Raw genomic sequence first — 14,024 nt, 5'->3', positions numbered from 1 at the left:
TTCAGTTTTATCAATGTTAGCCATTATAAAAGTATAAGTAAAAGGTATAAGAAGCTATACAAATAAAGCAAACAATTCAATCAAACATACAAAGTCAGCGCGAGTCTAACCATACATCGGTAAAGTTAAATAGCTTATAAAGTTATGAAACTTCCCCTCAGCCAAAACGATTGCCCAGGGAAAAAAATATAGATTCACGAGACCAAAAATCGCCCATTAGATATACACAAGATGAATTATATCCACTGATCTATATAATGTCATTCTATATAGATCAGTGATTATATCTCATGTTTAACCACTACAGAGACGCCAGAGTCCATTGGCGGCAAACCTTAGAACGTCAAGCCGATGTAAAGACCGTTCCAGGCGGGGTACATCGCGCCGAGCACCCGGTCATCGCTGGATCAACTGGATAAAATTTTCATAAATCTTTAAATAAACCACAGATTTGAGCTTTAAACAACTACATTCTCGCCTGAAAAACTCTTAAAACTACATTTCATGATACAGAAACAGTAGTTTTATATGTCAACTGTATTAAAAAATGGCGCTTCTTATGTTGTCATTCTCCGTGGCGCTGCCTTGTCAGCTGTCAATCAAGCTGTCAATCAAAGTTAACCACGCCCTTATTATCATACATTTTATATCTAAATATGATCTAAACTAACGAGTTACAAAAAAATTCACTACCCTCGCCGTTGTCAGGCACTCGGAACCTAACGAAAAATACAATAAAAGTCCATGGGACCAACCTGTAAAGACATGAATTTATGCCGTGAAAACGGACATTTTAACATGGGGGCTATGGACATTTGCTCCCTTTTGGGACCTTCCCCTAGCGGATTTTCGATGTATTGCAGTTTTTCGCACTTCCGGGTAGGCTTCATTTTTCAGATCAGAATGTTGCCGCTTGGGTTAGACCCGACTCTGAAGGAGGAACTAAATTAGTTCCTCCAAAAGAGTTCCTAGAACTAAAATCGTTCCTAGTTCCTGCGGTACGAACACGCCAAAAAACGGTTACTTCAGCCAATAGGTCTAGGAACTATGAAAAGGTTCCTCCAGTGCAAAAACCCCTAATGACCGCTGTGATCAAATTTGACCTCACACAAAATAGTGGAAGTGTCAGAAGTTTTAAGGGATATTGTATTCTGGGAACCACAGTTCTATATAGGATGAATATGGGTATTATGAATTAAATTAATTATTTTGTGCAATTCCCAAGCCACTAGGGTAGCAACAATTACACACTTCACCTACAGTGGTCTTGCCAAGTCAACATGTGTATGAATCACATAGCCTACATACATTCTCCTTTTTCTTCCTACTGGTGTCTGTCTCCATTTCACATATCGCTCTCTCTATCTGTCTTTCTCACACTCTTCCTCGCCTCCTGTGCTCTGTGATGTGTCTGTCACTTTCTCTGTCACTGCCACTCCCCTCCACCACAACTTGGCAGATCAGTGGTTGGTTACCATGGCGATGCAACAGCCCAGTTACTCCAAGGCTATACCTGCACCCAACCGTCTTCCCTCAGGCTTAGAGATTTGAAGCCGTCACCCACCCATGAACATCACTCTCCAGATAAACAGCCAAGAATAGCTGTTTGTTCCACAGACGTGCATTTCAAATGCTCATTGTGCTTTTGTGATCTCCTATAACGCAGGGCAAGATGTGTTCAAAAACAGCCGCCTCTCACTGACGCGTTCTCCACATAACGTGTCATGTTCATGCCTGAAGAATCTTGCCGAGTGGAGGAAGTCATTTGTTTTCCCTGTCATTCCTGGATACGCCCTGCCCCGCTTCCCACCAAACACATCGAGCTGATCCGCTTTATTTATGGGAAGACAGATGGGCCAATTATCATAAAACCAAGAACGGTGCCGTTTCCTTTTTCAAACAGTTGACTTCATTATCTGCAAGAGTGGAGGGGAGGATGGAGAGGAAAGATGGTGAGCTTCGCACCTCTGGAGCCTGACCTCGCAAAACAAAGGTTGCCGTGCATAGTAATAAGTTCTGCGAGATGGAGAAACGGGAAAGGGTCCGGAATGAGCTTGCGATTGGCTTCTTAGCTGTGTGTTGGACTATATCCGGAGTAGATTAAGGAAATTAATCAAGTGTTTCTGCAACAGCCGCCTCACGAATGGGGATTCCGAGGAAAAATAATTGAACGAAAGGAAAGTGTCGACTATAGAGGGGGGGAACAGCCATAAATGCTGCCTGAAGATGGATGGATAAATAAATGAACAAACAAATAAATAATGATTTGAAGCTAGTCCTTAAATATCCCACATTTTCAATCTTCAGTCTCAAAAATGTGAAAATGTTACATTTTTAAACTGAAATAATTATAATTAACAATATTGACTATTTTATTTAATTGTGTTTTGTATGCATTTTACGATACGCTGTGTTTTTTGCCAACTGGCATCCCAGGGTGTCGAAATAACACACTTTTTTAACTTTTGGACATTGTAAAAGTACAGTCATTGCAAAATGAATATGTAACTCCCATTGCAAAATGTGTCCATTAGAATTGAGCAATCTATTGAACTGACAAAAAAGAGAGGCAGAAGAAGAGTTTGACCCTTAAAGTATTTGCCTGTACTTAAATTGTTGTTGTCTCTTTGAAAACACTGAAAAGAAAAGGGTTGGAAAAGCTGGATGTCATTTACTGGATCCTACAGTGTTGCCTTTTTGTAAACGCTGAACTTAAAGGTCTTTAACTTTATTTGCAAATGGTTGTCATGTGATAACAGATTCTTGGCACATTCAATGAATATGTTCCAAACAGGGCCTGGAACTCTTTAATTATGTTGCATTGGGAGTTATTTTAAGTTTAAGTCCATTTCTTTCAGCCAAAAGGACTGGCCCCCCCTCTTGGGAACCACAGGAGAACATACAAATGACTGCGTGATAAAGGAAGGTCTGCAAAGAACCCCAAAAAATGTTGTGCCCATTAAACGACAAAGTTATTTTGCACTGAATTGAGTGAACATGAATAAAAAGTATTTGTTTATAATTCTGTGTTTCATTATTTATTCAGTGGGGCTGGATGTTGGCAAGGACCTCATTCTATACAATACAGTGGATCAGAGTATGATTTGATGTTCATAAATTTAGTAATGGAAAAGAAACAGGAAAGATTATTTTTGGGATAATGTTTATGTGATGTGTTGAGGCTGTGATGAAGGTGAAGGATGCATACACCACCTTATCCATTGCACCACAGATTCACTGTAGGGCTACACATTGCACTTAAGCATTCAGTATTTTCAGCGAAGTGCTTTTTCTGCCCAGAAAATCCATCATCCAAAAGGTAGATCGTTATATTGTGCAGTTTGCCATTTCACAACCTTCCACCCAGAAAACTACAGTTTTCTGTTTCAGAATGGGAGGTATGTTAAACCTGAGAAAGCAGAGTAAGTCAAGCCCGTTTCTGACAGAGAGGTAACTTATACTCAGAGTCAGTTACCATGGTAACTTACTCTGTGAACCTAACCTGGTCGGGAGCAGGTTTTCTTCGGTAAACCCAGAGTTTCGTTTGGTCTCCTCCCCTTTTTTAAAGAAGAAGTAGTGTTTAAACACCTCATTCATTCTTTCAGTACATTTTTATTAATAAAATTAATCTTTTATTAATAAATAAAATACTGCTATTTTTACTGCAGTTTTTTTCTATTTTTTTTTTTAATAAGATGAAGTCTATATAACTCCTTAACTGGCAACTGAAAATACAGTAGTAGATTAGAGTTACATAATATAGTTCTGAACAAATTCTACAGAATTAAACTGTGGCATTTACTGGAAATCACTGAACTGTGTTCATCTGTGCAACAGAAGTTGATGGACCGTCCTCCTGCTGTTCTTCCACACTCTGAGGGAGGGAGAGATAAGAATACCTGTTTATACTTAGATTTAAACTTAGATTATCCACATAAAATTGTGAAAAAATCTGAATGTGTAGCTTGTTTGAAGAAGCCAAAATCCCATGTTAACCTCAACCACTTGAACAATACAAGGAGAGACAAGAAACAGCACTTTTAATGCTTTCAAATAAACAATATACAATTGCATGAATTATTCTTGAATTGACCAAAGTGTGTAGAGGGAGAAGGTTACATTAAAAATATACCTTTTAAAAATACAGAATTGTTCTATAGTCTAATGCAATTATATCAGATTTTACTTTAAATTACAGAAGAATTAAGAGTAATCCCTTTAATTAAATTACAGTATTAATGTTCTAATACTGTAAAATTACAGTAATAATGTTCGTACTGGTGAGAAATATGCAGACCTCTTTTTGTCTGGCGCTGTTGCCATGGTGACTCATAATATCTGCGCTCCATTGATAATGCCTTTTTATAGTTGTGGTGCACGCGCTAAACGCAGAGTCAGTCAACTCAGAGTTGATTGAACTAACTCAATTCAGCTGTTCTGTAACCGAAAACTCAGAGTTTCCCATCTCAGGGTAAGTCAACTCAGAGTTCAAGTTTTAACTCAGAGTTGGTTGAACCTCCTTTCTGAAACAGGCCCCTGCTTTAGCTCAAATATCTGATATAAACAAACAGATTTACTTTTTGTTAACATATATCATCTAGATGCAGTGTATTTACTAGTTTGGCTGTACTAGATATTTGAAATATTCAGTAGAAATATCTTTTTACAACCCTATTTTACGACCCTACTTTGAAAACCAGAAGAACTACAAACTGTAAGTGCTGATTTGTATCAAGCGACATGGCGTGGCTATAGGGAATTGTAGTTTTTGAAACATCAGTGTTTTTCTTGCAATTGGAGGTTGAGATATAACCACTGATAAAGCCCATTCAATCGAGCGACAACATTCAAAGTGATTGTTTTTTAAGTGCTTTAGCCCCTCCAAACCACCTGAATGGTCATAAATAGCCAGGATTATATTATGCTGTAGCCTTACAGTTTTTTACAATCGCTATGAAATTTTTTCAATACTTTTAACAATTTTCCTAAACTCTTAACGCACCAACACACCTACAACACACAATTGGCAAAACAGTTAATTTCATGCTCAAAATCACACATTGTAAACTAAACTCCAACTCTAATTTTCAAAATACAGTAATACACTAACACAATACACTATGTCTACCAAAACACTAACACATGTTCTCTTCCAACAGGAACATTTAGTCAATCATAGCACAATGTCATAAAAACACTAACATCAGATGGAATTACAGAAACTGCATTATTTTATATGTGTCAGGTCTGCCCCTATAGCCTACAATAGACAGTATATTGTATTGATCATAGATTGTGTTTTGCACTGCAGTTTTTTTTCTGAAGTTTTTGTTTTGTAATGTAAATGCATGCATTTTGTTGTTGTTGTTTTTTGCAGCAGAAATTCAATACAACAAAATAAATGACCCTTCTTAGAGTAGCTTTATAGAATGTATGGTTTATGAAAAAAAGAAGACTTGCTGCAGTAAATGCTTTATTTGCAACAGGACATTTCTGCAAGATAACAAAAATATGCAATATAGTCAAGTATATTTGTATAGCGCTTTTCACAATGCAGATTGTATCAAAGCAGCTTCACAGTATTAAATTAAAATAATACAATTAAATTAAATATCCCCAAAATATCCCCAACTGAGCAAGCCAAAGGCAACAGTGGCAAGGAACCGAAAAACTCCATCAAGTGACCTAATGGAGAAACCCAGGACATCCTACTATGTTAAAGTTGTATTGTGAGAGGTTTATAGCTGCCATTTGTATTACTGTATGTGAAAATACAAAATATACAAACAGAAAAAGCCATCTTCTAATCCGCCCGGTCTTCTGCATTTGTCCACGTTCTCATCCACATCACACCTGATATCTTCCCTGGCAAGGCATCTTGGGAAGAATCTTTTGGCATGCCTTATCCACCCCTGGCAGTGTTCAGCTGTGAGGTCTTGGCATGCAGCATCCATTGCATACAGGAGGAACATTTGGTCCTGTGGACGATGGTCAAAAACCTTTCATCTCCAGGCTGAGAAAACTCCTCAATGGGGTTGAGGAAAGGGAAGTAAGGGGCAAGGAAAATGGACATCATCCTCTGATGGGCGTCAAACCAGGCTGTGACTGCACAGGAATGGTGGAATGCCACATTGTCCCATATTTGCATAACTTCAATCAGCTGTTTCTCAGTAGCAATGGAATCAAATACAGGGGATATATTTGTGTTTCAATTCACAATATAAACAGCTGTTTACCTTGACTTTAGCCTGTAAGGTTAGGTTTAGAACATGGTGTTATCTGTTCTGACATACAGTGTGAAAGCATTGGTAAATTTGGCAGTAAAAATCCATTGTTGTCTTGTTTGAGCTTGTGTGTAAAAGAAGTTCAAGCATTTTAAATTTGTGTTAATTGTATGCATTTTGTGTTAAAGCAACAAGAAATGTGTTAATAGTATAGCTTACACAGACGGATGTAGTGCTAACTGTGTTAAGAGTTTTGGAAAATTGTTAAAAGTATTGAAAAATTTGTCATAGCAATCGTAAAAAACTGTAATATCCCTCTGTTTATAAAGTTTCCTACATGTATTTCTGCAGATGACACCATTATGCACTTGTAGGTGACAGTCTCCACATCTGATTTGTGGCTTATTCCTACCATGGGATGAGTTGATAATCAGATGGTCTTACACTTTGCATGGCTTCAGATCACTGAGCTTCTTAAAGGACAAGTTCGGTATTTTACACTTAAAGCCCAGCTGTTTTCAGATCGTTTCTGATGAAATAGAACGGTTAAGATTGAAATTTGGACACATGCTGCTGGCCCGAGAATTTTCGGTTTCTGTGGTAGCACACCACTCGGTGAGTTTCACATCTTTGTAAACGAAAGTTTAATGCGTTTTAGGAAGGATTGTTCCAGTGCACCTATGCAGCCATTGTGGAGGTGGGGGGTGCTACCACAGAAACCGAAAATTCTCGGGCCAGCAGCATCCAAATTTCTATTTCATCAGAAACGATCTGAAAACAGCTGGGCTTTAAGTGTAAAATACCGAACTTGTCCTTTAAAATAATACACCATCTTGGGTTGTTGCTAAAAGATATATTACGTAAATGATTACTAATATTGCAATGTTGTTTGTATTTAGTGCATTTCAAAGTAATCTGACCCAACCCTGCTAACCGATCCTCGGTATAACATGTGGTTAACTATATGATTTATATAGATTTAGACAAGCCTCTATAATGGTTCTACAGTCGGTGTTGAAGCATGTTACACTGCCAGTATCTAACTGTGTACAGTATGTAAGTTAATCAGTATGTACGTACATCTATCTTAATATGGGCCCTGGTGTGACTGTGACCTCTAATGTTCCAAAAGTACTTTAGGTTCTCTCTCAGTTCTTTCTTCTCCTAAGGTTTGACGTGTGATGAGCCAAAGTCAACTCAATAGTCTGAAGATGAATCAAATTTATATTTCTGTTTGCATACACATATATACAGGTATCAGCAAGTATTTACAGACATTATCAGTTGCATACAATATTACAATGAGTATTATGAATATTACAATTTCAGTACATAAAAGAGAGTGGAAAATGGATAACAATAGATGCTATGCATTTGACAGAGCAGATCCTTATTATTTATTGATGTGAATAAACAAAAATGGGCCCACGTTTGAGAGAAAGCGTACAACATGGAGAACTGTGCAAACTGTCAATACCAAAATTGAAGATAAAAGGTTTTTGCACAACAGAAACAATAATAAAATCTGGCTATGGCTACTGATAATTACAGCAGTGTAAAACAGCATTTATGACAAACCAAGTAAGTAAGTGCATATTTCTATAGTCAGTTTCAACTTTAAATTCAGTTGTCTGCTGGAACAAATCTCATCACTTTCAGTCCAACTTTTTTTTTAAACCCAGGATCTTTGGTCAAGAATTCAGAAACCTACATCTAAGTACAAGTCAAAGCAAAAGTGATTAGGCTACAAAAATGACTTGAGTCCCCACCTCTGCATCATCATCCTCATCCTCATCCTCAGAGCTGATGTCATGTTGCCAGTCCATTTCTTCATCCATTTCCCCTTCCTCCTCTTCCACCAGCCTAGGGGTTGGTTCGAGAATGCCTCTGAAACGTGCATGCTACAGTCTGCTGTTTGAGTCAGAGGTCTTGCAGTCTTCTCTTAAGTAGACTGATGAGGCCCTTGGAACCCTCTTCTATGAATCCATTCGGATAGCCTATAAGTTCACACATGAAGAGTAATGAAGAGTAATGGAATTACCGTCACACTAAACATTTAAAGGTAGGGTGAGCGATATTTGTAAAACACTGTTTGGAAGTTCGTCGGTCCGACACAGGAACAAAAATCAACAAAGTGTGTAGCCAATCAGCATTAGGGGGCGGAGGAGAGAACAAGCAAGAGGGAGATTTAGAGATGAATCAATACAAAAGAGAAAAGCTCAGAAGAAATCGCTGGAAAATGAAGCTTCTGCGATGACATCCACTCTTGGATTGTGTGTGTGTAACGGAGGACATAGTGAGTCGCGCTGACGAATGCTAGTGAACGTGATGTTTAGTGTCATTGTTAGTGCACTCGACTGGCTGGCAGGGGGATCGGGGTTCGAGACTGACTCGGAGCAGGGCTGTTAGGATTGGAGCCTGAGTTTTGGAGGCGGAGCATTGAAGAGAGGGAGGGGTTTGTTTGGGTTGATTTCAATGTCCAACAGCGTTTTTGAAATAACACTTACGCCACCTTTAATCAGAGAGAGCTTATAAATGTTATGACAATTCTCAAATTGGAAAAAAGAAACATAATTGGATAAAATAATCTTTGAAGGGAATTTATCCGTAGTTCTTGAGCCAATACTAGCATGATTGCTTTTAACTGAAAATAGTTTGACCTATTAATTAAAGGAGAACTTGGTAACTTTTTTAACGTAATAAAACGGTCTAGAAATCATTTGGATGGTTAAACAACCTGTTCTGGTGATATTGGTGACTTTCCCCGCTCCCCCCAGCGTTCCCAGGCGGAAAACCAACCTTGCAACTTGGGGACTACCGTCCCGGCAAGATAGAAATTGGAAGTCTCGTGAGAAGCGAGAACGAGAATGAGAACGAGCGCGAAACACGAATTGCTTTACGGCAATTCGACATAAACAAACACGCATGTATGATGTATTACCAGATTACCCACCTCGGTAGACATAGCTCCACACGATACAGTTGGCTTGCTCCGATCATAACAAACGCACATGAGCAGCGGTAGAGAGTGGGAGGAGGCCGCCGCAAGGGAGTTTTTTACGACCGTGTTGTGAAATATACGCCCCCCCACAGCTGTAGGGGGAGCTCGTGGGGAAAACATGCGACAACAAAAGGGAAAATCAGCGAAGAAGTGAGTAGAGTTTGCTAGAGTTACCGAGTTCTCCTTTAAAGGCCAGATCATGCTCTCTGCGGCTTTGTTGGAGAGTTTCTGCACAACTGAGTTTGTGTCCACAGGGTCACCATCAGGTTGTTGGTTGTATCTCTGCATCTCTTCTAGCAAGCGTTTCTTTTCTTGGGCAATCTTCGGACTAATCCTCAGACGCCTTTTGTTGCGATCTGTAATAAGAGCAAAAACAAATGTATTACAAAAGAGCTGCCTTAACTTACATCTGCATTAAATTTACTAATACATACCATTCTGTCTATAAAGGTAGTGCTTCTTCTGACAAATGCTCGCAACAAGTGCTTCGATGGAGATCTGTAAACCACGAGCATCAACAGGACTGGCTGCTGCATTTCCTAAAGGAAGAAGAAACAAATATGTTTCAAACACACTTAAGCTATGTTACTTGCACATAATAAAGCAGCTACAGACAGACTTTAGGACAATATTTAATTTGGACAGCTATCTAACTTGTATCTTGTATGTTTTCTCTAAACGTATTGGACCTCCACTGACTGCAACAATTAGGGACCAAGCAACAAAGAGGCATAGGCATCTACTCTGTGTGATATCTTTATCATCATTTTTCTGTAGTCTGAGTTTATGGCAGTCCATTGTCCACTGTCTTTCCTCATGAAAGTAATTTATGGGGAATTATGTCCCCTATATCCACACATCAAATTTGGTGACCCCAAGAGCTTTATTCAAGCTCCACCAATAGGCCGAACTTCCAATGATGAAAAAAGTGTATCCTCTAAACTGACAGAAGTAACATGTGAAAGTAAAAATGTTCATATCTGCTCATTGGAAACAGAAAACAGATCTGTAGAAAACAACTGAGATACTTGATACAAACTGATACAAACTGAGCATGCATGAATTCTGCAAACATGGAGCCCTGCCTGGATATTGGGTTATACTGGCACATTGTGCTTGGCCTCTCATTTACTAACTCAAATGATATTGTTGCACCAATCATTCTATTTTCATTGCCAAAAAGTTTAATTTCAAAATACTAACTGAAGACTTATGACTTGACCATCAAATTGTGCCCATCCCCACACCATAATTTAACATTAAGCTTACAGCTACATGATTTACGACCAAATTATTCCATTGTCCTTACCGCTGCTTGCCCACTGCTTGACATCAACAACCCACTGTTTTAGCATGTCATCACTACAATGCAACTGGTCCTGCATTGTCTTCAGGCTTTCTGTCACATCTGAGGTCTTTTCTACTGTCTGCAAAACAGGGGATCAACCCGTACCTAATTCAGGGTCTGAGTGACATTGATGAAGAGATGCTCTGCCTATCAGTCCATGTGTGGAAATGTACTATCTATTTCTTAGCCAATCAGAATCATTCAACCTGAAGTAATGAAGTAGTTTAGACCTTCGTAAAGAGTATAATTGTGATGTAAAACGGTCTCTACAGGGGGTGGCCTACGAACACACCTAGTGAGTCTTGAAGCTGACTTCTGCTGATGAAACTGCAAACTATCTTAAGTAAAAATTCTCTTCAATTAATTATAATTCTGACTCTTGTCTTTGATTGACTGCACTTCTGACTCTGAGTCTTAATTCATCATATCTGGTCCTTGGGTCTTTAACTGTAAATTCTCTAACAAACTACATATACATAGCTGAGGTCCTGCACTCCTACAATGTCTACATGAGGGTAACAGTGTGATGCCTTTTAGGTGGACTTTTAGGCTCAAATTTGACTGTTTAATATAGTTAATAATTTTTCAATACATTAACATACCTTTTTGAATCTGGAAGACAAGGCAATGTGGAGGCCATTCTCTTTACGCTGATTCCACCCAGGGGGGCAGGGTTTCATATTATTTTGATGTTTCCCCGGGCGCCGCCATTGGCTAGCGGACCATCACCTGCTGTTAGCATCCCATTGACTCCCATTCATTTTGGCGTCACTTTGACTGCGAATAACTTTACATCTGAGGCGTTTAAAGACTCCATTTGTCCATTATTTATTTCTAAAGAAATACGACAATGTATAAAAGGCTCCATTACCTTGTATCTTACGTTATGGCCCCGTAAATGCAGTTTTTGTAAAAATAGGCTAACGATTGCGTCATAACCGCGCGACTCTCTGTCGCACAGTAGAGACATTACCGTATGGACAGGAGGAGAAGCTCGCAATCGGGGGGACGTGGAGGCAAAATGACAAAATAATTAATCAGAATACTTAGCAAAAGTTTCTCTTGCTCCTAGCTCATGGACAGGTCCTACTCACGCTCTCCGCCTCTGCAAGATTCGGAAGGGAATGATTCAGTTTTCTCTTGGCACAGCTACTAGAAGACAGACGGGTTGCTCACGTCACATCTACGTCGTCAAGCTCAGTTTGAGTCTGCGCAGTATGCTCGACCATCAGGAAATTGACTTCACTTGTCTCCGTTGAATCCAATGTGTCCAGTTTATATACTGTCTATGATTCCACCCAATAGCATGGACAGTAAGCATATCAGTTCTTACTGTAAAGAACAATAGAAAAACACAATAAATTGTAAAATGTTAATGTGTACATTTGCAGGCTAGCAGGGGGCAAAGAACCTTACAAACCAGACTTGGCCATATACTTTGTGGTCAGGGCACATCTGGAGAGAAAACTGTTGACTTGCTCCACTTCTTCACCAAGAGTGGTTCCAGCACCTTCCTGGTTCCTTGCATTCCACAGAATCTACAGGAAGCAGTGGACTTGTTAAACAGTATGGACAGCAGGGTGATCAAGATTGATGCATATCCCGAGGTCACCAGCTTTAGAGGACAGCACACAGGGGCTCATGTACAACTCAAAACACACTCCTGGGTTGCTGTTGTTTGGGTCACAATGTCATTCATTGTGGCACTTTACGTTAATTGTTGGCTACATCATACTCTGAAATGTAAAAGTCAAGTCACCTCGCATTTTGTATTGTGGGCTTTGGCATGCATCACGGACAAACAATGTCTCATTTTCTCAAAAGGTTGAAGATGAATCAGAGCTTCTGACACCTTCTCCCGGTATGGCACATAACGGCAGGTCACATCCATGGCCAAAAATGTAGCACTCTGGAACTCCTTTTGGAGAAACATTGGATATGCAAAGATTTCTCCTCTATACTCAGACCTATTGGAAAATAGAAATAAGTAGAGAGCACATTTCACAATGAAGAATAGGCTTCAGATCATCATCATCATCTACAAATATTTCAATTGCAATTTATCAAGACCAATACCAACCTTTGAGGAGGAATCCATGCCTGCACACAGCAATTTCTACGCCTTCTTCATCCAACTTGTTGGCCTGCTTCGATGTCTCTCTTGCTGCTGTCCAGTGGGATTCCCCACACATCGCTTTTCCTGCCGTCTACCAAAGTAAATTGTTTCAACATGTCAGTAGTTCATTCAAGGACATTAATAGCAGGGCTGTACGCCCAAACACACCAACAATTACAGTCAAGATTTTGTCTTTGATTGCCTTACCCATCTTTAATCTGTAACTACCTAGATTAAAATCTAGCTGCATTTTTTTCATCCAACTCTACAACTTCACTCTTTGTGAAATTTCGATAGCATCGCTAAGCTCAGCCCCCTGCCATTGCCATCTCAACACATAATTAGTTATAAGATAAGCCTGAGATACCTGTTTCTCAGCCTGATTGACAGCCCCCCGGGACTTCCTCAACAAAATTGGACACCTCAGAGTCTTGGGCTAAAAACTCTCCATCAAAGAACCGCTACAGCATCAACAGCAACAAAATGAGAACTATATTCTTATGATAATGTTAATAGCAAGTAAATTCATGAACTAAATTGGCTGTTTTTAATGCGCACACAAAACTCACTGGTTTGTTTTCTGGAACCTGTAGAGTTTTCTGTTGCCATCCACTGAAACAGCCACCATTTCAGGGCTACAGCCTGGACAAACAAATGGCTCCTTTCCCAGAAGTTGGTCCACTTCAGAGATGCAGTATACGTACTGCAGAAAGCTCCTCTGAAAAGCATCTGCATTCACTTTGCCAGCCTGAAATAAATTATAGTACAGCTTTCAATGACAATAAACTACTAGATCACCCATTTATGTACTGTCAGTGTACCCATTTCAAATCCAACAAGGATGCAAATGACAATGCTGTCTAGTATGGTCTTCAGTAACCTGAAATATTACAGCCACTTGTGGACCTTGAACTACATATGTGGGTATGTTTGCTGGTGATCACACGCTGCCCATCACGGTCCCTCTTCCACCAGGTCACTTTAGATCGTCCTGTGCCTTCTGAGTTTGTAACTCTGTGTTACGTTTCTTTATGCTCATGTACATGTAATGAAAAGTAGATGGGTGAAACATAGGCATTCACTAACTGGAGTTAATTAATTACACTTTTGTCTATAACAAGAATGAAACTTGCCTGCATCGCTTCAACAAATGCATGCCCGAGCTGAAGAACAGCTTCTAGTTTGTTCTTATTTCCTCTTGACATTATACTTAAATAAAAAATAAAGGTGTCAGTTAGGTCCGAGATCTTGCCTGCAACTCAAACTTGCTGACTATTATAATTGAATGGAAAGTTTGGACCACATCAGAGATATGAGGGTTAAGGTTAAAATGTT

At 39.4% G+C, this 14,024-nt stretch overlaps 2 protein-coding genes across 6 annotated transcripts in view; one reads left to right on the top strand and one right to left on the bottom strand.

Annotated features, from left to right (window-relative positions):
* LOC311296162 (coagulation factor XIII B chain-like) overlaps positions 1 to 14,024 on the top strand; it is a 409,206-nt gene that overhangs the window by 176,430 nt on the left and 218,752 nt on the right. The window lies entirely within an intron of this gene.
* Positions 7,431 to 13,812, bottom strand: LOC311296166 (uncharacterized protein). Of its 5 annotated transcripts, none has more exons than XM_084417852.1 (11): positions 13,570 to 13,812; positions 13,259 to 13,437; positions 13,057 to 13,150; positions 12,654 to 12,780; positions 12,333 to 12,540; positions 11,994 to 12,111; positions 11,176 to 11,905; positions 10,535 to 10,652; positions 9,660 to 9,764; positions 9,400 to 9,581; positions 7,431 to 8,221 (listed from the first exon to the last, which is right to left on the bottom strand). In XM_084417852.1, exons 7-11 carry the CDS (start codon positions 11,251 to 11,253, stop codon positions 8,201 to 8,203), a joined length of 504 nt encoding a protein of 167 aa, XP_084273978.1. In that variant the 5' UTR covers positions 11,254 to 11,905; positions 11,994 to 12,111; positions 12,333 to 12,540; positions 12,654 to 12,780; positions 13,057 to 13,150; positions 13,259 to 13,437; positions 13,570 to 13,812; the 3' UTR covers positions 7,431 to 8,200. The 5 variants fall into 5 exon arrangements, 4 of the variants coding, with proteins under 4 accessions (XP_084273978.1, XP_084273977.1, XP_084273979.1 ...); XM_084417851.1 differs by having other exon boundaries at positions 12,011 to 12,111; XM_084417853.1 differs by having other exon boundaries at positions 11,176 to 12,111; positions 13,057 to 13,179.

The sequence above is a fragment of the Rutilus rutilus genome, assembly GCF_951802725.1.
Source record: "Rutilus rutilus genome assembly, chromosome: 8".
Lineage (NCBI taxonomy): Eukaryota > Metazoa > Chordata > Actinopteri > Cypriniformes > Leuciscidae > Rutilus > Rutilus rutilus.
Note: the sequence above shows the minus strand (reverse complement) of the source record. Positions and strands in the feature narration are given on the sequence as shown.